The sequence below is a fragment of the Silurus meridionalis genome, chromosome 22 (assembly GCF_014805685.1).
Source record: "Silurus meridionalis isolate SWU-2019-XX chromosome 22, ASM1480568v1, whole genome shotgun sequence".
Lineage (NCBI taxonomy): Eukaryota > Metazoa > Chordata > Actinopteri > Siluriformes > Siluridae > Silurus > Silurus meridionalis.
The window spans coordinates 16,170,094-16,193,604 of record NC_060905.1 but is presented as its reverse complement, the minus strand read 5'-3'; the positions used below and the strand labels follow the sequence as shown (position 1 = coordinate 16,193,604).

Below are 23,511 nucleotides of genomic sequence, written 5' to 3'. Positions count from 1 at the left end.
TTAATATTTTATTCCAAGGCAAAAACAGTGTAGTACACATGACATTCCATTTCAAATCAGCTTAAGCATATTTCCATATTTGAATCCCTAATTTCACTTTTTACTGAGTGCAATTTTTCCACTTTCACTAGATTACTTTTGGATGTGTATTAACTGAGATTTTGCTTGAATTCTTAACCTCAATATTTTGAAACATGTAACATCCCCAGAGTTTAAAAAGTCAGATGAGCAGCATTTTGTACAGTAGACGCATATATTTAAATTTACGAGTGTTGATAGATTGCAGCAAAACACAGTTTTGCGTTTGAATACTTAAGAAAAATATGTTTTAAAATCAAGAGAAATTGTGTTATAGTGGTTTTACATTATGAAAGAGTTTATTGGGCAATAACTGATGGTCTATTGTAGACACACAATGTTCATAAAAGGCATATTTCGAATCCTGTAATGATGAGCTGGAATGTATGTGATCATTCTGTCTTTGCTCTCTGGCAGGCGTTGTTTAGTATTGCATCCAAACTGGTGTTGGTTAAACGACTTCAAATTAATGTTCATTAAAAAAGAAGATGTAGAGCCTTCAAAGAGATGCCAACCCTGAGCCATCCAGAGGTGTACTGTACCAGCTCTAGTTGGATCCCACTTCATGACAATTTCAAACATTGGACTGTAAGGAAAAAGAACCTCTTAATCAAGACTAAAAATAAATTCTACTCATCCTGTTTATTCTTTATTGAACATTTAAAGGCTCGGGCAAGGAGGAGTTGGTTTTGGATCTACTATGATCTTAGATGTAAAGCTAATTTATGAGTTGCTCAGGAGTTCCTGGCTCCAACTGTATAGGACTGTAGGAAGGACATTCTCATTATCACACACTCTGTGCTCAATATTTTGTTCTCGCTGGTGTTTGTAATGTTTTAATGATTTATTATCAAACTCACCCAGATGAGGTTGCCTTTTGAGTGTGGTTCCTCTCAGGTTTTCTTCCTCATACCATCTAATGAAGTTTTTCCTTGCCACAGTCGCCCCAGACTTGCTCATCAGGGGATAAATACACATACATTTAAATCTAAGTGAATTCTATTTTGTAATTCTTACAATATTTAAAGCTGCTTTGAGACAATGTCCATTGTAAAAAGCGCTATAGAAATAAACTTGAATTAAATTGAAATGAAAAGAAGAAGATTGAGAAGAAAAGACCATGTTCCAGGTTGAGAAAGCTCAAAATGAGAAAGGCAACTGTGGCACAGTGAAAGCACATAGAAACCTTAAGCCGCAGAGGGCCTTTATTTGGATGATCCCAAATAAAGAATACTAATTTGTGTGTTCAAGCTGCCAAATCGTGGCAGTGCAGTGGGTAGCATTTCTGCCACACAGTCCCCTGACTGATTCTGAGATCGCATTACTGTCTGTGTGGAATGTTTGTGCATGTCCCGCTTGTGTCTTTGTGGCATTTCTCCACCTCCTAAAAACATCTCAGTAGGTGGACTGGCCAAGATAAAATAAGCGTGATCAAGTGTGAATATACAGAGAGAGGAATATGTAATAAATGTAATTATTAGAAATGTAAAGGTAATTTGGAAATTTTGGAAAGTCTAGAAATTTCCGAGTTTTGAAATTCTTATGATAGTTTTTTGGGTCTAAACGGATTGTGAAAATGGAGTTTTAACTGATCAGTATATATTATAAAGGGTTAAACCCAGCCATCAGGGTTGCACAACCCAGTGCACTCTTAGTGCCGGTCCCAAGCCCGGATAAATGGGGAGAGTTGTGTTGGAAAGGGCATCCAGCGTTAAAACGTTGCAAATGAATATGCTGATTACAAATCAGAATTTCATATCGGATCGGTCGAGGTCCGGGTTACCAACGGCCACCACAGGTATTGTTAGCCAACGGGGTAAGGAAGACGTCTACAGAGACAGCAGGAAAAGGAGAAGTGTAGGAGAGTGGAGGTTAGAATGTTGATACATTGATGGAGAGGAGAAAGGTAGACATGTGTGTTCAGGATACCAAGTGGAAAGGGAAACTGTTCTTTCATGGTATGGATGAAGAGAGAGATGGTGTAGGGGTGATTCTGAAGGAAGAGTACAGTAAGAGTGTTGTGGAAGTGAAGAGAGTTTCTGATAGAGTGATGAATGTGAAGCTGAAAGTTGAAGGGGTGATGATAAATGTCATCAGTGCCTATGCTCCACAAGTGGGTTGTGAGATGGAGGAGAAGGAAAAATTCTGGAGTGTGTTAGATAAAGTAGTAGAAGGTGTACCTAGGAAAGAAATATTACTGATTGGAGTAGACCTCAATTAGCATGTAGGTGAGGGGAACAGAGGTGACGAGGAGGTGATGGGTGGGCTTTAAGGAGAGGAATGTGGAAGTGCAGATGGTGGTAAAATTTAGCTAAAAGGATGGAAATGGCAGTAGTGAATACGGATTTTAAGATTTTCAAAGGTTGACATATAAGAGTGAAGGAAGGTGCACACGGGTGGATTATGTTTTATGTAGGAGATGCAACCTGAAGGAGATTAGAAGTCTCATAAGGTGCCAGGGGACGTGTAGCTAGAAAGCATTAGACAGTGGTCTGTAGGATGGTTTTGGAGGTAAAGAAAAAGAGGAGGAGAGCGAGGACTGAAAAAAGTATAAGATAGTAAAAACTGAAGGAGGAAGACTGTAGTGTGAGCTTTATGGAAGCGGTCATACTGTTGTTAGGTGGTGGTGAAGAAGCGCTGGATGATTGGGTAACTTCTGCTGAAGTGATAAGGGAGACAGCTAGAAAGGTACTTAGTGTGACTTATGGAAAGGGAAAAAAAACAAAGAGACATGATTATGGAATAAGGAAGTGCAGGAGAGCATAAGGAGAAAGAGGTTGGCGAAACAGAATTGGGATCGACAGAGTGATTAGAAAAGTAGGCTGGAGTACAAGGAGTTGCGGCAGCAGGTGAAGAGGGATGTGGCGAAAGCCAAGGAAAAGGCATATGAGTAGCTGTATGAGAGGTTGGACACTAAAGAAGGAGAAAAGGATTTGTACCGATTGGCCAGGCAGAGCAACCGAGGTGGGAAGGATGTGCTGCAAGTTAGAACAATGAAGGATGGAGATAGAAATTTGTTGACTAGTGAGGAGAGTGTGTTGAGAAGATGGAAGGAGTATTCTGAGCAGCTGATAAATGAGGAAAGTGAGAGAGAAAAGTTTGGTTGATGTGGAGATGTGGATAGGATTAGAAAGGAGAAATTGAGAACAGCTATTAAGAGAATGAAGAGTGGAAAGTCGGTAGGAGCAGATGGCCACCATCGAGCTGCCACTGCTGGGCCCTTAAGCAAGGCCCTAAACCCTACCCTACTCAGTTGTAAGTAGATCTGGATAATGGCATCTGCCAAATGCCATAAATGTAAATGCAGTAGAAGCATGGAGATGTTTAGGAGAGCTGGCAGTGAACTTTTTAACAAAATTGTTTAGCAAGATTCTGGAAGGTGAGAAGATGCCTGAGGAATGGAGAAGGAGTGTGCTGGTACCGATCTTTAAGAATAAAGGGGATGTGCAGACCTGCAGTAACTACAGGGGAATAAAGTTGATCAGTCACACCATGAAGTTATGGGAAAGAGTAGTGGAAGCCAGGCTGAGGGAAGAGGTGACCATCTGTGAGCAACAGTATGGTTTTATGCAGAGGAAGAGCACCACAGATGCATTATTTGCTTCGAGAATGTTAATGGAGAAGTATAAAGAAGGTCAGAAAGAGTTGCATTGTGTGTTTGTGGATTTAGAGGAAGCGTACGACAGAGTGCAGAGAGAGGAGTTTTATTGTGGTATTGTATGAGGAAGACTTGAGGGTGAGGGAGGTGGGATTGAGATGTTTTGGACAGAGCAGAGGAGGGACATGGGGTATATCGGAGGGAGAATGTTGAGCATGGAGCCGCCAGGAAGGAGGAATAGAGGAAGGCCAAGAAGGAGTTTTATGGATGTGGTGAGGGAAGACATGCAAGTAGTTAGTTTAAAAAAAGGCAGATGTAGAGGACAGGGGGATATGGAGACGGATGATCCACTGTGGCGACCCCTTATAAGAGCAGCCAAAACAAGAAGAAGATATTATAAAGGGTTCAATTATGGTGTGATGAATAATCTATAATAATGCTTTTAGTTGCTAAAAAAAACCTCAAATTTGTGTTATCATGAATCTGATATTTTGTTCAAATGTAGGAAAACCAATGAATTTGGAATTTGCCAGAATTGGAACATATGATTTCTAATGTATTACAGTGGGGAGGTGGTAGCTCAGTGCTTAAGGCTCTGTATTACAGATAGGCAAGTCAGGGGTTCAAACCCTGGTATTGCTAAGCTGCAACACTTGTGGCCCTTAAGCAAGGCCCTTAACCCTCTGTGCACCAGGGGTGCTGTAACATGGCTAACCCTGCGCTCTGATCTCAGCTTACTAACATTGCTGGGATATGGGAAAAAATAATTTCACTGCGCTGTAATGTAGATGTGACAAATATAAATCATCCCTCATCTAATAATAGGTGATATTTTTGGGGAACGCACATTATCATTAGATAGAATCAGTGAGAAGTCATTAAATGCTTTTATTTTGACTTCAAATAAGAGAAATAGACTTTAACAAATGAATATTGTCAGATAAAAAGGTTAAACCTTGAACCCTTAATGGTTTTATTTGCGCGTCTGGAAAAACACTTAAAGGCTTTCATGGAGAAACGCAACTGCTATTTTGGAATACGTTTCCGCTTGGGTTAAATCACATAATTAGCATATTTGCACAGTCATCAAAATGTATTTGGCACCTTTGCATAATAATGCAACAAAGTGTATAGTAATTATACAGTAAACATGCTAAACTAATTATTTTGCTCATTTGAATGCAAACCTCTGTAGGTGAAATTAACATGGATTCCTGGTAGTAAATCAGATTGTTGCTTCATTTATTTACACACATTTAGAAAACAAGTGGTTACTATCCATAAAAAGGATGTCTTTATGCTATTATGTTAAAAAAAAAAAAAAACACAGTCCAGGGTATTCAGGAAGTGTGGAAAAAATCAAAATCTAAATTGCTAACGGTTGAGTTGTGGCCAGCTTTAATGCCATACTAAAGACTTCTAATGCTTAACAATGTTATTGCAAGTAGTCAGTGAACCAATGCCTGTCTAGAAAAGCTATAAAACACATTTCGGTCCATTGAGATTTATAATAGACCACCCTTGGATCAGTTTTCCTTTAAACATCCTTTACCAAAGATTTTAAAGGCCACATTTTTACTCCTATTTTAGACCAATTATTCCAGTAATCTGTTTCAATTCCAATTATAAGTAATAAGTAATGAGATGATAAGAGTGCATCAGTGCCATCATTAAGTGCAATACACACAAATATAATCCTCGATGTTCCTTAAATAAACCGCTAGTCAGCCTGTGTCATCGTGTCTCACTTCACCGACAGTCTGTCATCTCTAGGTATGTCATCTTTATTATTCCAAGATGATTGCGCTCTCTTATCACCGCCGCCACACCGCTTTATTTAAGGGTTGTTGTTGTGCTAAAATAAAAAACAACAATGTGAAAGGCTTCTGACTTTAGGTAACGTGCAACAAGAGCAAAACAATTCCATTTACTGTTCAGTAGGTGCAGCAGCTGCTCAACATGCAGCTGCATAGGAATCACACTAAAACGATGCGAACTTCTCACTTTCGCAGCTGACATCAGATGATCACAATGGTGTGTGACGTACCTACAGAAGGGGAGCAGGTGAGATCCAGTCAGGCTCAGAGTACAATACTGTTTGGATCTCACCCCGCTTAGAATACGTACATAGAGTGGAGATGTTGAAAGCACAGAAATCCAGGAAATGTTTCCTATCAAATCTTAAGCACCAAGACAATATATATATATATAAAGCCTTCTCTGCTGTCTTAAACTCAGATCAGAATCACAGACGTATGTTTTAATTTAATATAATATTAAATTATTTCCAAAACTCTATTCTTTTGATTTCAGAAGGTAAAATTTGCCTTTATTTTAAATCCCCCATAAATGCACAGAAAAAATGCGAGGTTAATATCTGCTAGAGATGATGCATGCATCAAGAAAACTTGATGAATTGTGTTCATTGGGTTTCATGCTTTAATAATGTTATTCATTCTTACTCTATGAGATACTTGTCTGTTATACTTTCACTGTTATTTCTCTATAATATTAGTGTTTTTTATAGCTGTAGCCTGTACCCAATGCACAACAATTCAAACTAGAACCCTGCGACGGACTGTTTTTAATCCCGCTCCCATCCTTTCCCGCCGAATTTCTGACTTTTACCACCCGCTCCCACAACACGTGTCCCTCTTCCACCAGCCGGTGGGAGCAGTCCTGTGGGTCCTCGGTCCCAATCCCAATGCAGCCCTCTAATTCAAACTGCATTATAGATATGACATAGTCCAAGTCCTAGCAATGTCCCTCCCTACCAGCAGGGGTCACTGTCTTGTGAATTCTTGCTACTCAATAGTCTATGTGTTAAAGATTCACATAATGCACATAATTAAACTTTGTGATTAATGCTGGTAAAATTGCAGCAAAAAAAAAAGAATTAACTAACCTACAATAATCCTCTAACCCCAATGAGCAGTACAGGTTATAGTCATTGTGCAGTGGAAAGCCTGTTTTGCAGACACTGTAACAAGGTTTCACACTCCTCCTGTTTGCAACATGAGTAAAATATCAGTCGGTATTACCTGCACCAGGTTCCACCCCTCTAATGACTCAGCGATAATAGACGTCACTGATGGACACACTCCTCCAAAGATCATTAAATGTCTAGGACCATAGCAGATTGCGTCGAAGAAGGCCCTTAATCCCTTTGCATTGTCACACTGAAAAGGGAAAGGAAAGGAAAGAAAGACAAGGTGAGTCAGAAGAAATATAAAAAAACAAGTATTTTTTCTGGTTTAAAATGAATTGGTGATTAAAACATGCAGTATTAGTCGCCATCCATTCTTGTTTTGCTCGTTATTACTCGGCAGAGTTACACTGACTAACATTCGTCGTGCGAAAGCAATGACCCAAATGTAGTTTTTTTCTCTTTGCGATCAATCGTGGAAGAATTCACGAGTACCCAGCATTGTATGTAAATCAAGGGATCTTTAGGTATTCTTTTTTTTCCCCCGAATGTGTCAAACACAATGTTCTGTCCAAAAGAACCAACTCACTGCTGCAGTGTGCAGCCCTTTTTCACGTCGCCATAGCAACACACCGTGGCTCTGAAGAAATGCTTGAGAAAGGGAAAAGATGGAGTAAGGTCTATTGATTGCAATATGACTCTTCTACCAGTTTTGGTCTGATTTGCTCTGTTTGTAAAGACATGCCCATCCTGGTAAACCCGTTCTAAACGCTTGCAAAAGAAGGTAGCGTATTGACTCCGGCATATAAATGAAGACTCTTGACGTGAAGCTGCAGAGACGGCAGTCTGAGAGTTGTTGATCAGCTTTATTTAGGTCATTAGAAGTCCCAGGCTGTCCCACAAAGCAGCACAGTAATAGAAAATCCTATAGACCAATATTTATAGTAACCAGCGAGTCCATAAATCAGCTTTTTAAGCTTGCGTGTGAACCCACAAACCAGCAATAGAGTACATTAATTTACTGACAAATCTTATATGGTTAAAAGCAACCCAATCTTAAATTAGTACGTTTACTGATCAGGTTGGATCAAGGGTTCAAATGAGGACATCAATTGTGGACTGTTGTCAGTTAAGTTAGCATAAAAACTAGCCTTTTATACAACAAGCTACATAGGCAGTTTTCATGAGTTATACTTATGTGTAAAGAAACCCGAAACTTGCAATTCTGAGGGTCTATAAGCGTGTATTCCTTTATAAATTAGTATACATTTACAGGTCATTACATCTGCCATGTCAAAAAGAAAAATTACATTTATTATTTAATAGCAAATTGAAACAAGTTACATCAACATGCACTTTGTATAGAACAGTGTACATACAGTTTTGATATGCTAACTGTGTAGATATATATAAAAAAGAGGCACTAAATAAAAATGTGATTTATCCTACCCAGCCATTACACACACAGAGAGATATTCACGCATAAGGGCAATTTAGAGTTACTGAACCACCTACAGACATGTTTTTTTGGGAGATAGGAGGAAACCCACACAAACACAAGGAGAACATGCAGAACTCCATACACACCGTAACCTGAGTTCAGCAAGCTGTCGCTGTAAGGCTTGAGATTACCTGCTGCACTATAGTGCCACCCATAATGTGTTCTTAATAGGTTGAAATTGCTTATTTCTGCTCAGTTTATACCATTTATTATTTATTGAGACTAATGGAATGCTTACTGAGAAACAGTATGCACTGAGGTTACAGAGTAATACGGATCTATACTGGCCATGGCACACAAACCCACATAGTAATTTTCTCAGATTTGGATATAAAATACTTTTAAAGTAGCATCACTACGTACTCCTTGATAAACTGCAAATCTAGATTGCAGTCTCTCCTATGGTTTTTAGCGAGAATCAATACTTCGATGGGCTGTATATCAACAGCTCTTCATGCGGATAGAAGCTTATAACTCTAGAGCTATTGATTTACCAGGATTTTACTTAAGGTTATCTAGAAAATGTCAATATCAATGTATTCTGCTCATATGAAAGACAGCTAGTCCCAGCTGATCTCACATTTAAATGGTCTGGACCTGACACACCAGGACTTTTCTCATTACATATTAAAACACACATATTAAAAGGTCACTTTTTTGTTATACTCAAGTATTAATTCCCATTGAGTTGCCATTAATCTTTGCCCAATCACATGAGTTAAACCATGCTGTTACCACCAAATACTGAGAGATGACAACTTATCCAACCACAGCCATACTAATCAGGGTGAGTTTAATGTCACAAAAACAAACAAATGTGGAGGTAGATATATAAAAATATGGAATGATGTGATGAATCACTTCAGGATAAAAATCATAGTGCTTGTATTCATAAATAATGCTTGGTTAAAATTTTTTTTTTTTCAACTGACACTTATTTAAATTTAAAACAAGTTTGTTTCAAACAGTAACAGTTGATATACAAACGTAGTTAAAAAATTCTGTTCCAATTCTGTTTGATAATTTTTATAAAAAAAAAAAATATGGATAACTAAATATATGAGTTAAAATTAAAACCGTCACCGCAACACACATTTATCCATGACGTCCTTTATTTACTCAGATATTTAAAAAATAAAAAAAAACCTCCACTGAATTTTTAATCACTAAAATTATGTTTTACTGATGCGCTGAAGTCTGAAATCAAACATCAAATTCCACCAGGACGCATACATCCGGCAATTAAAACCGTCCGTGTGGAAACATAGAAAAGGTTCCGTTTGGTGTCCTGATCATTTGTGTAATTTAACAGCATAATTACTTTAAAACATTTACTAGAATATTTTGTCTTCATGCTCTATGTTAAGTTTGAATTCACTCATATTTGTTCACGCTCATGTTGATTAAAGTATTAAAACATTTAAAAAAGTATTAATTTAAGGTACATTTAGGACAGATAAAAAATGTGATCGTTACCTCATGACAATCATGCAAAATAAATATTTTAATTTATTGACATCTCTAATATATATATATATATATATATCCACATATGGCTGGGAAATTGAGGTGTCCCAATACCTTGTGTCCATATAGTGTACATTTAGACAAAGGCTCCTGGCCATAGCACAGTAAAGAAGTGCTAAAGGGCTGTAAATGATTGCAAAGAAAATGTACTATATTGCCAAAATCTATGTGGATGCCTGGCCATCTTATTCTATTAGAGCCTTATGGAAAAGCTTTTCACAACATATTAGTTTTTCACCAGATTTGCAGAAACAAAATCATTGTGTTCAATGTGTTCGGAAAAGTTAAGTTCAGGCTCTGTGCACAGCACTTGAGAGCATTTAAACTAGCCATGGTAGCTAATTTTATGGACCTCATGTGCATAGGGGGATTGCCAAATTCAAGCCCACTCTCTTCTATGAAGGGAAATTGTTAAGCCAGAGCAAAAAACAAATTTTGTCCACATATTAGGGGTTCTAGTCAGCTATTTGTACAGCAATGGTAATGACAGTGAAATCTGGATGCTGAATTTTATGTAACGGGCAGTATTCTTGTAAACGCTAATGCCATGTCAAGAACAAGCCCTGTTTTAGATATACTTCCTGGCATTCATCTCAACCAGAGTCTACTCAGTGAACAAAACGTGTGGTGTCCATCTAAAGGCTGAAAGGATAGCCATACCATTATAGTGCTAGCAATTGCACAGAAATGAATAGGCTTTTTTTTTTTTTTTTTTTTATGCCGTCAAACATGTGGTCATTTTCCTTGTAAGGTACCACATACAGATTCAGACTAGCTTTGACTACGTTGCCATGGAAATCAGCTTTGCAATTCAAGCACTAAATGCAGAAAACCAGCATCAACAATTATATTTAGCCATAGTTGGAGAGTGCAATCAGAACGCTATTAAATAGAATGCATTCAAAGGTTACTTCGGGATGGAAAAAAAAATTATAATACAAGTCCGACCTTATACATGTATCAGGGTCTAGGATTAGGAATATTCAGAGTGATTTATTTACCTGAGGATTTTCACAAACAGCTAAAAATAGTTTTTAGTTTTAGTTCTTAGTTTTTAAAAATTTAGTTTTTAATACATGATAAGAGTTCTTATATTGTAGATATGTTTATCTACAATAATATTTTATATATATATATATATATATATATATATATATATATATATATATATATATATATATATATATATATATTAAGCAATAACCCAATACTTAGTATATTACTGTGTTTTTATATGGTGCATAATTCTTGGATCCCTGAATAGGTTCTGTTTTGACCTCTTATATCGTATACCTCTATTGTATAATTCATAACCCATGATCTATAACCCTTTAACCTTTTTTTCCTTTTCTCTCACAAGACTATACTATACTGCTAGCTATAATTAGGACAGGATTTATGCATTTGTTTTTCATATCGATCACAGTTCAATAGCTCAGAACTCCACACATTGCTTACAATATTTTATAACATGGCAAATCGCATTCACAAAATTGAATCGCTCATTTGGCTGTTCGGGTCTGGGGGAAAAAAACTTATGTGAGAGGACACATTAATTGTTCGGTTTCACAATAGCGCTACTCGGTGACTCTTAGAAAGACAGAAGGCTAAGGATTATTTACGAGACTATTTTCTATGGACGTCCTTAGCATCGTAAAATGGTCCGTCATAAAATGTCATTGTGGTTGCAGAAAAAAGAAATAATCAAGATGAAACACTTTGTTAAAGGTGGCGACGGCCGCAGCTGCACCTGTCTCCAGTCAATGGCAAATTACTGCACTCAAATAAGCAACCTGAGGCTCCGAGAATGAGAGAGAGAAAGAGAGAGCAAAAGAGAAAGAGAGGCCACAAATGAGGAACAGCCTGTCACACGCAATCTGTTTTTCACACAGGGAGTGTGGTAATGGCATGTACAAAATTAGACTAAGCGAAAAGGTCAGAACATATGACATGCCAAAAGCTGTCCAGCAGAAAAATACAGGATTTCTTATGAAGACTATGTTTGCAGAGCATAAAATTTGGATTTCAGTTGTCCAGTATTGTTCTGGTTTTTTATTCTTTTGAAAGTTATCTCTAAGATGTTTGTTCTAAAACGTTTTATAATGGTGTTAGACATTAAATGGCACATTTATGCATTTCCTCCTTGAAATACTTATTATTTTAAGTATTCGGAGAAGGAGATCCGATGTTAGCTAATTTCCAAACAGGGCATGTTTACCATCTGGAATTGCTTTGTATAGAGGTTAGGAGCTGCTTAATTCCACTGGGGGAAGTGCTAATGAAAATTTGAAAGAGCAGCATGGCAGTCTAGGTGGATACGCATAATAACATGGTGTTATATTCATTCAATTCTAACTTGCTTGAGGACAGAATTAGTTCAGACACGTTCTAAAATTTCCTGTACACTTCTCGTTTATAAATGTGCTTCTCTAATATTTAATGATCATCTGATTAAACTCTAAAGATATTAGATGTGGCTAATTAGTAAGAATGAAAACCTGCAGCTACACGGATCTACTGAAAGTGATTTTGACATGTTATATGCTTGAAGGACCTTCAACTCTCCTCTAAGGTGCTGAGGAACTTTTTCCACTATTGAGAGGATCCTGATGGGAAAGCAGCACAGCTTGGTTTGGGAACAGCACCAAGTAGGTAGATAGATAGGCTCTGCACAGGGATCTCACCTTCCACACTAATCTTCTTGACCTGTAGTCTATCTTCAATGCTTTAGACATCAGCTATTTGTAAGATAGGCTCTTTTCTCTGTTGTTTTCAGGAAAACACTTCCACTCTAAAAAGGCTAGGACAAAGAAAATGTGTAGGCCTTATATTCATACTGATACCCCATATTACACTTATCAGCCATAACATTAAAACCACCTAATGTAAACTGTTGCCATGAAGGAGTATGCTTGATCTGCAACAATGCTTTGGTAGGTGGTATGCGTCAGAGATGCAATTCTGAATATGGAAGCCCCTAAAGACCTATCATTTTGGAGATGCTCTGATTAGATTAGAGTCAATTAGATTAGATTAAATTACATTAGAGTATTTTAGATTGGATTGGATACAACTTTATTGTAATTGCACAAGTTACAGTACAAGGCAAAGAAATACAGTTAGCATCTAACCTGAAGTGCATTAGTAGCAGTGTAAAATATTTACATACGTACAAGTGGAAATGATATGAATAAATAATGATAAATGAATGAATAATAGGATTTGAGAAATATAAATATAATACCCAGTACACAGAAAGGGGATTATACACAATAAGTACAATGGATAGTGCAATAAAGAAGATATTGAATACATTGTTAATGTAAAAGGTTATACACCTAACAGGCATAACGTTATGACCACCAGCATTAACTTCTTCAGTAATTTGAGCTACAGGAGCTCATCTGTTGGATCGGACCAAACGGACCAGCCTTCAATCCCCATATGCATCAATGATCCTCGGCCGCCCATGACCCTGTCGCCAGTTCACCACTGTTCCTTCCTTGGAGCACTTTTAATAGATACTGACCACTGCAGATGAGGAACATTCCACAAAAGCTGCAGTTTTGGAGATGCTCTGACCCAGTCGTCTAGAGATCACAATTTGTCAAACTCACTTAAATCCTTATGCTCGCCCATTTCTCCTGCTTCTAACACGTCAACTTTAAGGGCAAAATGTTCACTTGCTGCCTAATAAATATATCCACCCACTAACAGGTGCCATGATGAAGAGATAATCAGTGTCATTTACTTCACCGATCATAATGTTATAATGTCATAGAGTTTTGCCTGGTTGGTCTATACATATATGCAAAATGATATGGAGAGATATCTCTCAGAACCTTATGCTTGAGCTTCTTCTATGTTTCCAACACATTAAAATCAAGAACTGACGCTGCCTGATAAATCACACCTCTTGGCAGGTGCCATTGTAATGAGATAATCAATGTCATTTTATCTGCAATTTATTTGATATTATCTACAAGGTTGCTGTGCTTATTTTATATACAGTATGCTATATTTTTATTTTGATCTGTTTTCAGTAAGCCGATTAAATTATGATTTTGTATTATATACGACTTATATTGTCCTTTACTTCCTTTTTTTATTATTGAATTAAATGGATTTTTTAAAGAAGGTTTGGTTCTGGAATCCTTTCCACTGATAGAACAGTTTTGGCAGAACCCAATACACACGATTAATTTTCGAGTAAGATGGAAAGAAATCTGCTTAAAAGCAAAGGATTTGGGCTCACAGAGTGAAGTATTGTGCTCTCAACATGATGCAATATAGGAAACGCAGATATGTTGACGAGATAAAAAAAGGGGCATTGCACACTAAAGCTAATGTGGAACTGTTGAGGTCTATAATGAGATATTTTCTTTATAAGTGACATTGTGCTTGAAACGTGTTTTCGGGTATAAAGAACATGGAAAGCTCAGTAAATTTGATTTCCTTGCAGACTCCATGAATCCAACCTTGATTTTTTTTTAACCCCAAGACACTTGGAACGGGCTTTTCAAATGTTTGCGAGCAAAAGATCCACTGCTGTGCTTGCTGTTGGGATTTTGGCATCGAGATATTCACATGTGTGCAGTGTATGATGAAACTGAACTGAGTAACCTTGATGCCCTTTGGTAGCATTTGTACAGCAGGCCCCAGAGTTCTGACAGGAGAAAATGCATCGACTAAGCATCAGTGAGGATATTCAAGCTAAACCTTGTACTATCTGATGAATCCTAAGACTTTACATAGACAGACTGACGTCTGACAGCAATGACGTCTTGATCTCACTAAATAAAGAGCTGACGATCTGAAGTCTACAGGGACGTCTGTCACTTAAACCTCCACAATCTGCATTTAGATTTTTTTTCCCAGTACAACTGAAAATAAATATTTAACTCTGTGTGCAATACTTAAATGTGCATTCAATATGGTTTAATCTGTCTGTGATTGATAATTTGGTAGTTGATTAGCCACTTTTAATTTAGGACATTGCTTGGAAAAGTAAGAAAGAAAAAATAATCCATATCTAGTAAAACATGTTGCATACAGCAAAAATCCCATTACAAAATTTAATTGTTACCTAATAATTTAATTGTTTGCAGTTGACATTTTAATGGTAGATAGGTTCCTAAATTTATATTTAAAAGCGTTGAAATATTTTTTTATCTTGTGTAAATATATTGACTGGCAACCAAATCTAGAAAACAAATAGCTACTGATATATAAAATTAATTCAAGCATTGCTTATTATAAGTTTGTAGAGATTTTTGTTTGCTCTGTCATTTTGTTGCCCCTGATAGTTTGATCACAGCTGGACAAGTTTCATTCAATGCAGTGGCACCACTAGACGCTTAATATCAGATTCCCAGAGATTTACAAAAGATAAGAAGCACAGATCTCATGATCAGTCCAAATTGGCTGAGAAAGTGCCAAGCAGTTCCCTTTTAACCAATGAGGCTTGATAAAGTAACTGCAAAGGTCAGAAAATATTATAATAATATCAATTTTACTGCTTTACCTATTCTGCTTTGCAGTGAGAGTAAACATCAACATAGGAATGTCAGGTATAATATGATTACATTAAATGTCAGTAAAGAACATTAGAAAGAAAAACTGTTCAAGGGAAACACTGGGATCAGTTCAGGAACACAACGAAGGAGCGCCTTACTAAACCATACTTGCATAAAACGTCCACTTTTAGACATTGGTGTGGTTTTCAGCACACTAGAGACCATTTCATGTGGGGGGTTTTTGTTAATTTTAATTATGCCAGCGTTTAGTTTTACTTTTTCTGCCAGGGTGAAAAGAATGCTTGTAATTAATTACCCAAAATTAATTCTTAGCCAAATGATACATTGGCACAACATGGTATACTTCAGGCATGCTAAGAGTCTCCGATTTGCATCAGTGCATCAACATAAGTTATGATGTGATGCATCAGATAAAAGTTGGAATTTGTATCACAAGACATAATTTTAATCATATTTGCATCGTTAAAAAACTATTTATTTATATATTATTATAAGTAGATTCCCTATACTTTTATTATATAGAAAGTGAGCGATCATTAGTGACAAATATTTAATACCTAGATCGATTTCTCGTCGTTAAACTTTTTCTTGAGCATTTTCTCTCAGCACCACTGCTTCTACATGAATATGACGTATATCAAAGCTACAGAGGCCGAGGCACGTCCTGAGAGTCACATAGAATACAGATTAACATGGCAGAGGTAGAGCTGCATCTTCCTGGAGACACAACAGGAAAAGTACATCTCATTTTATTTCATATTTTTTCTTTATTTTTCGCACTACAAAGGCATGTTTGTGAAAGGGCCATAATTTAGAAGTCAGAAGGCACTTAATGAGAGGGAGGGCAGTGGAGTGGTGCGATTGCAAGGAGAAGAGGTGGAGAAGGTGGAGGAGTTCAGGTACCTGGGGTCAACAGTGCAAAGTAATGGAGAGTGTGTAAGGGAAGGGAAGAAAAGAGTGTAGGCAGGGTGGAGTGGGTGGAGAAGAGTGACAGGAATGATTTGTGATAGAAGAGTATCTGTGAGAGTGAAAGGAAAAGTTTATAGGACTGTGGTGAGACCTGCGATGTTGTATGGTTTAGAGACAGTGGCATTGAGTAAAAGGCAGGAGGTGGAGCTGGAGGTAGCAGAGCTGAAGATGTTGAGGTTTACGTTGGGAGTGACGACGATGGACAGGATTAGAAACGTGTTTATTAGAGGGAAAGCCCATGTAGGACGTTTTGGAGACAAGGTAAAAGAGGTGAGATTGAGATGGTTTGGACATGTGCAGAGGAGGGACATGGGGTATATCAGTAGGAGAATGCTGAGGATGGAGCCACCAGGAAGGAGGAAAAGAGGAAGGAGGAAAAGAGGAAGTCCAAGGAGGAGGTTTATGGATGTGGTGAGGGAAGACATGCAGGTAGTTGATTTAAAAAAAGCAGATGTAGAAGACAGGGTGGAATGGAGACGGATGATCTGCTGTGGCGACCCCTAATGGGAGCAGCCGAAAGAAGAAGAAGAAGAAGAGGAAGAAGAAGACTCTTAATTTGACTAATAATTTGCTGTCTGTCTAACTATTGGTTCCATTTTGAATTGCATCACATCATATTTTTTCCATTGAAAAGCATTGTTTTGAATAGAATCGAAATCTGATCACATCGCATGGGTAGCTACATTTTAATGTATCGTATCAATGGCTACGCATCAAGATGCGAATCACCTCTGGTGACCACAAGGAAGCAAACCAATGACAGGACAGTGACAGAGTCAAGACTAAATCAGAAAGGCATTTGAAAAAATAAACCAAAACATATAAGGATATATCTCATTTCAGTGCATGCTGTGGTTCTTAGCACAACAAATGCCACTTTTAGGTCTTGTTTTGTTTTATGGGCACATTATGACCATGGAGACATCCTTACTGTGCAGTTAGTGTCAGAAAATATGTACCCATTATACCAAAACTCACAATGTGATCAGTATAGTCATATGAAAATGGATGGAGAACAATATGGTGTGTAGTATCTACATAATTAGTCTACACATGGAGGGATGAGAGGATATGAGGAATGGGCTGAGGAAAGCGAGGTCATTATCAAGTTAATTATTTGTTGGCCCGAGGTCCTCCATTCTCCCCAGGATGCCTCCTCTGGAAAGTCAGGGAAGGAGGCAGGGGTAATTACTGCCATTTTGGATAATTGTGGTGATGCAGTGTGTGGTGTAAATTCAGTCCAGGATAACAGACAGAAATGGGTAAGCAGTACTTCCTTGGCTTTGTTGGGCCTTCGGAAATTTTCAAAGTGGTACGACCTTTCATTTCATCAACCCAACCCTCGAGGCGAATTTCCTTCATGAAAATGCATTCCCATTTATTTTCGCCGGCTATGATCGCATTGTATGTAGTAGCATAAAAGCAGCTCAGCATTTAATAATCTTCAATCCATCCTCTTACACAAGTAAAATGATTGAATAATTTTGTGATTAGCCACTTAATACATTCATTCATCCAGTCTGATCTCATTACCACCAATCCTAATATTTAGAAGATCAAGCAGAGACCAGTGTATGAAAATCAGAGTTGGCCAACTCCAGCTACCAGACCATTCTTTAGGATTTTCTGTGCTGAGGTACCAAAACAGTGCAAACACCTGGGAACTGGTAGGATGATAAGTAAGGTGAATCCCGATCAAGTAAGTGTTACATATTAATTATCTAATACTACTGGATGCCTTGTAGAAGGTTATGTTCCGTTGGCTTTGCTGATCTCTAACTGTGTTAGGAAGTAATTACTCACACTACCACACTCCATTTCTGTCATGAAACCCCATTTTACAGGCTTAGGCTCCTCATTGTCTGTATTTTCCCCATTAATTTCTCATTACACCCACTGATATAATGGAGTCCATTAAGCGTTTTGATATTTCCAACACAGAAATATGTGCAGCAGATTTTTATTATGATCATTATCATCGGTCAACTCTATGATAGAAGCATGTTTCGGTATTCGGAGTCTTAATGCGAATGTTACAATTCAGAGGAAATACTGCTGATCCTACCAGGGTGTTAAGGCTAAGCTGTGTATTTATAAGATGGACAGTTTACCAGACTGGTCAGATGCTTGAGCCAATGAAAACCTCAGGCCTGCAAGCACATAATGTTTGGAGTAATAGGTGCCATTCATCAAGCTGTCTGTATGAGGCACAGGGCAGCACAGCTGAGTGGCATGGCTATATAACAGACTGCACATATGGCCACTAAGCTGACTGACAAAACATTTTCCATTCATATATCTCTACATGATGGACTGTAAGGTTAATACATGGACAAACATTATTTTTCTTTATGAAATATATGTACAGTGATAACCAGTGGTGGACGAAGTAAATAAACCATGTACTTGAGTTAAAGTAGAGATCTACTGTTAAAATATTACTTCAGTAACAGTAGAAGTTTCCCTTTTAACTTTCACTTGAGTAAAAAGTACTCAAAGTACTATGATTTATTATGGCTATATTGTTCCTATTATCATTTCCTTCACAAGACTCTTTGCTTAATCAACTCAGTTTACGTGAAAAGACTCTAATGTGACTCTCAGCACACTGATCTATTGATAGAATGATATTAATCAATCAAATACTGATTGATATCTATTACAATGATCATGAGCCCAAAACCTTCTTTTCAACAACTTATCACACATAAATAATCACACAAAAAGGTCACGAGTGTTGTGGCAAGTTTGAGTCTGGAGATTCTTCCATCATTTATTCCTCTCAAAAGGTTCTGCTTGCTGTTGAACTGACACTGAACTGTATGTTGGTGATGAGTAGATACACCAAGCGCCAATCAAAACAAGTTTAAAACAGAGCGCCCTGATTTAACAGATTGGTGCCTTGCTGTGTATTTGACCAGTTAAGTTTTTACCTGCTCATAAACAAAAAGTAATGACTGATTTCTTTAAAGTTAAACTAAAAACTACAATATTTTACTTTTTGAAATGTAGAGAAGTTAAAGTCAAAGTCTCCCCAAATGGAAATACTTCAGTAAAGTACAGATACGCAAAAAACCTATTAAAATACAGTAATGTATTACATTTACTTTGTTACTGTCCACTGATTCCATCAGAAATCTTTCATGATTGGTTGAAGGTTATCAGTTAGAAGAGCTTTGCATTGATTTGCAGCGATCGTCTTGTCTAGAAGGACAAGTGGACTCAAAACATAGCAAAATGCCTCCACGGAATAAAACAGCCATATGAAAGAATATAATGCCGAGATTAGACATGGATCTGGTTGCAAAGGGTAAAAAGTTCAGCCAGAAGGAATCTTCATTTTTTATGACTGACCTAGCACGAGTGGCCTTTCTTTGTACACGTCTTGTTTGTCGATTGGCCTCTGATCCAGTCTTGAGACGGTACAAGAATTTCTCTCCACGCTTTATGTCTGCGGCGCACATCGTGGTGGTTAACAGATGCGAACCTACAGTGACGAAAACCTTGCTCGCTCATGCAATGGAGTGCGAAATTATGCAGAGGCATTGTGGTGTGCCCGGCTGGAGAGCCTGTTCAGATAGAGCGCTTTGAGTGCCGCTGGCCAGCTCTGATTGTGTGACACAAAGCCACCAGAACAGAGATTCATCAGTCTGCACATTTTTTTTTTTACAGCAAGTGGAAGAGCCAACAATGAGCTTGAGCAATCACTCATCAATGCACACAGCACGGAACACACCACTGGCCAGGTGGCTAGATTGTGTGTGACAGACACCTGCAAATGAAATGCCACATGGCAGTTTTTGTATTTCATTAACTTTCTGCACTGTGATTACACAAGAGATTTTTTCGTCAACCCAGAAGAATGTGTTCCTATATTCCTATTTAATGCTTATATGATTGCTCAGCTAAAAAACTCAGAGCAGCATTTTCTGTCACTGGGCCTTAAATACACTATATGGACAAAAGGTTTTCAGACACCAGAATTTCCCAGCCATTATGCATGTGTTTTTTTCCAAACTGTTAGAGCAAAGCTGAATTCACATAATTGTATTGAGTGTCTTTAGATGCAGTAGCATGAAATTTTCCCTTCACTTGAACTAGGAGACCCAAACCTGTTCCAGCATTACAATGCCCCTGCGCACAAAGCAAACTCCATAAAGATATTTTTTGCATGGGTTGGAATTAAAGATCTGTTATAAAGCTCTGACCTCAACCCTGTTAAACACTTTTGGGATGAATGTGAATGCTGATTGCACCTCAGACCTCCTCACCTCACCTACATCAGTACCTGACTTTACCAGCACCTTTATTAACTTTCTGAATGAGCTCAACTCTCCACAAGGACACTCCAAAATCTAGTTTAACATCTGAATTGAATTGAACTTTCGGCAATATAGTGGATTTGTAATAAAGCTGTAAATCTGAAGTAAAACTCGGGGGACTACCTGTATTTGAATTCAAACTATTCCTTGGATGCCACTGCAATCATTTATAAACCATTTAAAACACAGATATTTTTTTTGTTGTTGGTCTGTGTGGTGCCGCAGAACATACATGAATTGTCACCAGTATAAACTAAACGGTTTCAGTTGGACAGCTGTCAGGCAGAGCATTGCTATAGTTATATAGAGAGCACGAGAGAGAAGGAAAGAGAGAGAGAGCTTTTTACTGACTTAACAAATCGCAAGTGGAAATATGGCAACTCATTTGCAATAAAATCTTTTTCTTGTTTTGATTAAATTCCCTGTAAAGGCTAACATGCTCACAGTTTTCATGCTGATTCTAAGCGTTAAAGATTAGCATTACTGTTTCTCCCTCCTTCATCTTCAGTTTTCCAAAGAAAATGTGGTCATCGCTCTGCCCTAGCTTGCTCTGACAAATCATTGTCCACCCCCAGTCTTTTCTTCCTCCACACACTCCCCCCTTTCTCTCATAAAACACACACAAACACACACACATACGCACATACGCATACATAGACATGCATAGAAATCCCCTTTGTTACAAAAATGGCTGTTTTAAAAGCACACTGAGATCATGAGAATCTGTTGCAGCTGAAGTAGGTCAGAGAGACTCTGAGTCTAACTCCTCCTATACTGCATCAAAAATGTAGCAGTTCCTTGCATACATAAAGCTCACCAGAGTGCCTCAGTGTGGAGTGAGCGTGTGTTCAGCGTGTTTCAAACAAAACAAAAAACCAGAGTGGGTCTGCTTTTAAAAAAAAAGGACTAAAAACATAAAGATATCCGATTGCTATACAATTATTGTTCAGTTATCACAATAAATATGTATTATATGCATTTCTTCAATGCAAAATTCTAATAAGTCTTCAATAGTTTATGATACAGGGATGTAACCAAATAAAAATACTTGACTCCTGATTCAAAACGGTAGCAGAGTATTCAGGGATTTTAGTGCATTGGGACCAGGATCCCACGGGACGCTTCATGTTATCATGAACCTGCAGAGCTGCATGGGGTATTTACACCGTCCTTAGCAACACACTAGTTGGGGTTGTGGTGGTCTAAATTAGCAGAATTAGCTCAGATGTAAATAATAATAACTAACTGGGTAAAAAAAAAACAGTTCTACAGTATGCACCTTATTTCAAGTAGAGAGCAGTAAAGAGTGACGACGAGTTTAAGAAACTGCGAAGGAAAGGAAAGGAAAGGAAAGGAAAGGAAAGGAAAGGAAAGGAAAGGAAAGGAAAAGAAAGGAAAGGAAAAGGAAAGGAAAGGAAAAGAAAGGAAAGGAAAGGAAAAGAAAGGAAAGGAAAGGAAAGGAAAGGAAAGGAAAGGAAAGGAAAGGAAAGGAAAGGAAAGGAAAGGAAAGAAAAGAAAGGAAAGGAAAGGAAAAGAATATGGAATGGAATGGTAGGGAATAAAATGGAAGGAATGGAATAGAAGGAAGGTATAGGAATGAAGAGGAAGGAAGGAAAGGAAAGGAAAGGAAAGGAAAGGAAAAGAAAAGGAAAAGAAAGGAAAGGAAAGGAAAGGAAAGGAAAGGAAAAGAAAGGAAAGGAAAGGAAAGGAAAGGAAAGGAAAGGAAAGGAAAGAAAAGAAAGGAAAGGAAAGGAAAGGAAAGGAAAGGAAAGGAAAAGAATATGGAATGGAATGGTAGGGAATAAAATGGAAGGGGATGGAATAGAAGGAAGGTATAGGAATGAAGAGGAAGGGAAGGAAAGGAAAGGAAAGGAAAGGAAAGGAAAGGAAAGGAAAGGAAAGGAAAGGAAAGGAAAGGAAAGAGCTTTTAAAATCCATACATAGATGAAAACATGCATTTATTAAATAACTGAACCAGTGCAGATTGTATTTGATTATAATAAAATTGAATTGAATTAAATTGAATTAGCAGCATTGCATTTGAATATTAGCCTGGAAATCATGGCCTAACCAACTAGTAATGTTTGATTATTTTTGGTTATAATAATAATAAAAATAATAATAATAATAATAATAATAATAATAATCTTGATAATAATCTTAATAATAATTATTATTATATTTATTATTATTAGTATTAGTATTATAATGACTGAACATAGATAGTGGAAAAATAATAAATAAATAAATAGTAAGTGGGTTTTTGCATTTGTGCCATTTTGCAGATGTCCTTATTTGCTAATTATCTCATTTATACAGCTGAGCAGTTGAGGTTTGACGACTTTCTTTTCTACTCAAGAGCCCAAGACTGGCAGCTTGGCAATACTGGGGCTTAAACCACTGACCTTCCGCTCACTGAGCTATCACTTTCAATCTACTACTATTTTGTACTTTTAGGTTTCATTGGATACTGGCAGGACACATTTAGTTTAAATCAGTGACTTGTGTACTGTATATTATCACACTGTCATATCCAAGGTCATGTTAAGACACATTTTTTGATGAATATTTGCTCTGACACTTGATCTGACTGGTTTCAATTTCAATAAGAAGGAATGAAATTACAATTTGTTTCTGACTGCACCAAAATCTCCAGCTGGGGACAGACTCAGAACAGCTGTGCTTTAAGAATCCAAGTGTAGTTCAAAAAGAGCATTAGTGGAAGAAAATAACTGGACATTTGTACAGTTCTTTGAAAACAATGAATCGTGCATTTAGCATCAGATTTCCTTAATATCTGATTTCCCTGTTTTAGACGTTGGGTCGGATTTCCTTCTCTTGCACAAAACTGCAGTGGCTGTTAATGAAGTGAAAAGCAAAATTCTATCGTACCCTGTTTCACTTGACTTGGCCCTACCTGAGTGCCAGTGTATTACAATAACCAATAATGTTGACAAAGCTTAAAAAGCTTAATCGCTCCGACAGCCACTGCTCTCTCATTAGAAGAGGAGGATTTTGTCTGACCTTTCTGAAGTCCTTTAACTACGGTGGCC

The 23,511-nt window shown here is 37.6% G+C and overlaps 1 protein-coding gene across 1 annotated transcript in view; it reads right to left on the bottom strand.

Moving 5' to 3' along the window:
• gabbr2 (gamma-aminobutyric acid (GABA) B receptor, 2) overlaps positions 1-23,511 on the bottom strand; it is a 246,828-nt gene that overhangs the window by 189,184 nt on the left and 34,133 nt on the right. Inside the window, exon 2 of the mRNA XM_046834305.1 lies at positions 6,718-6,855. Coding sequence (XP_046690261.1) covers positions 6,718-6,855 — 138 coding nt within the window. The remainder of the gene's footprint in view (positions 1-6,717; positions 6,856-23,511) is intronic.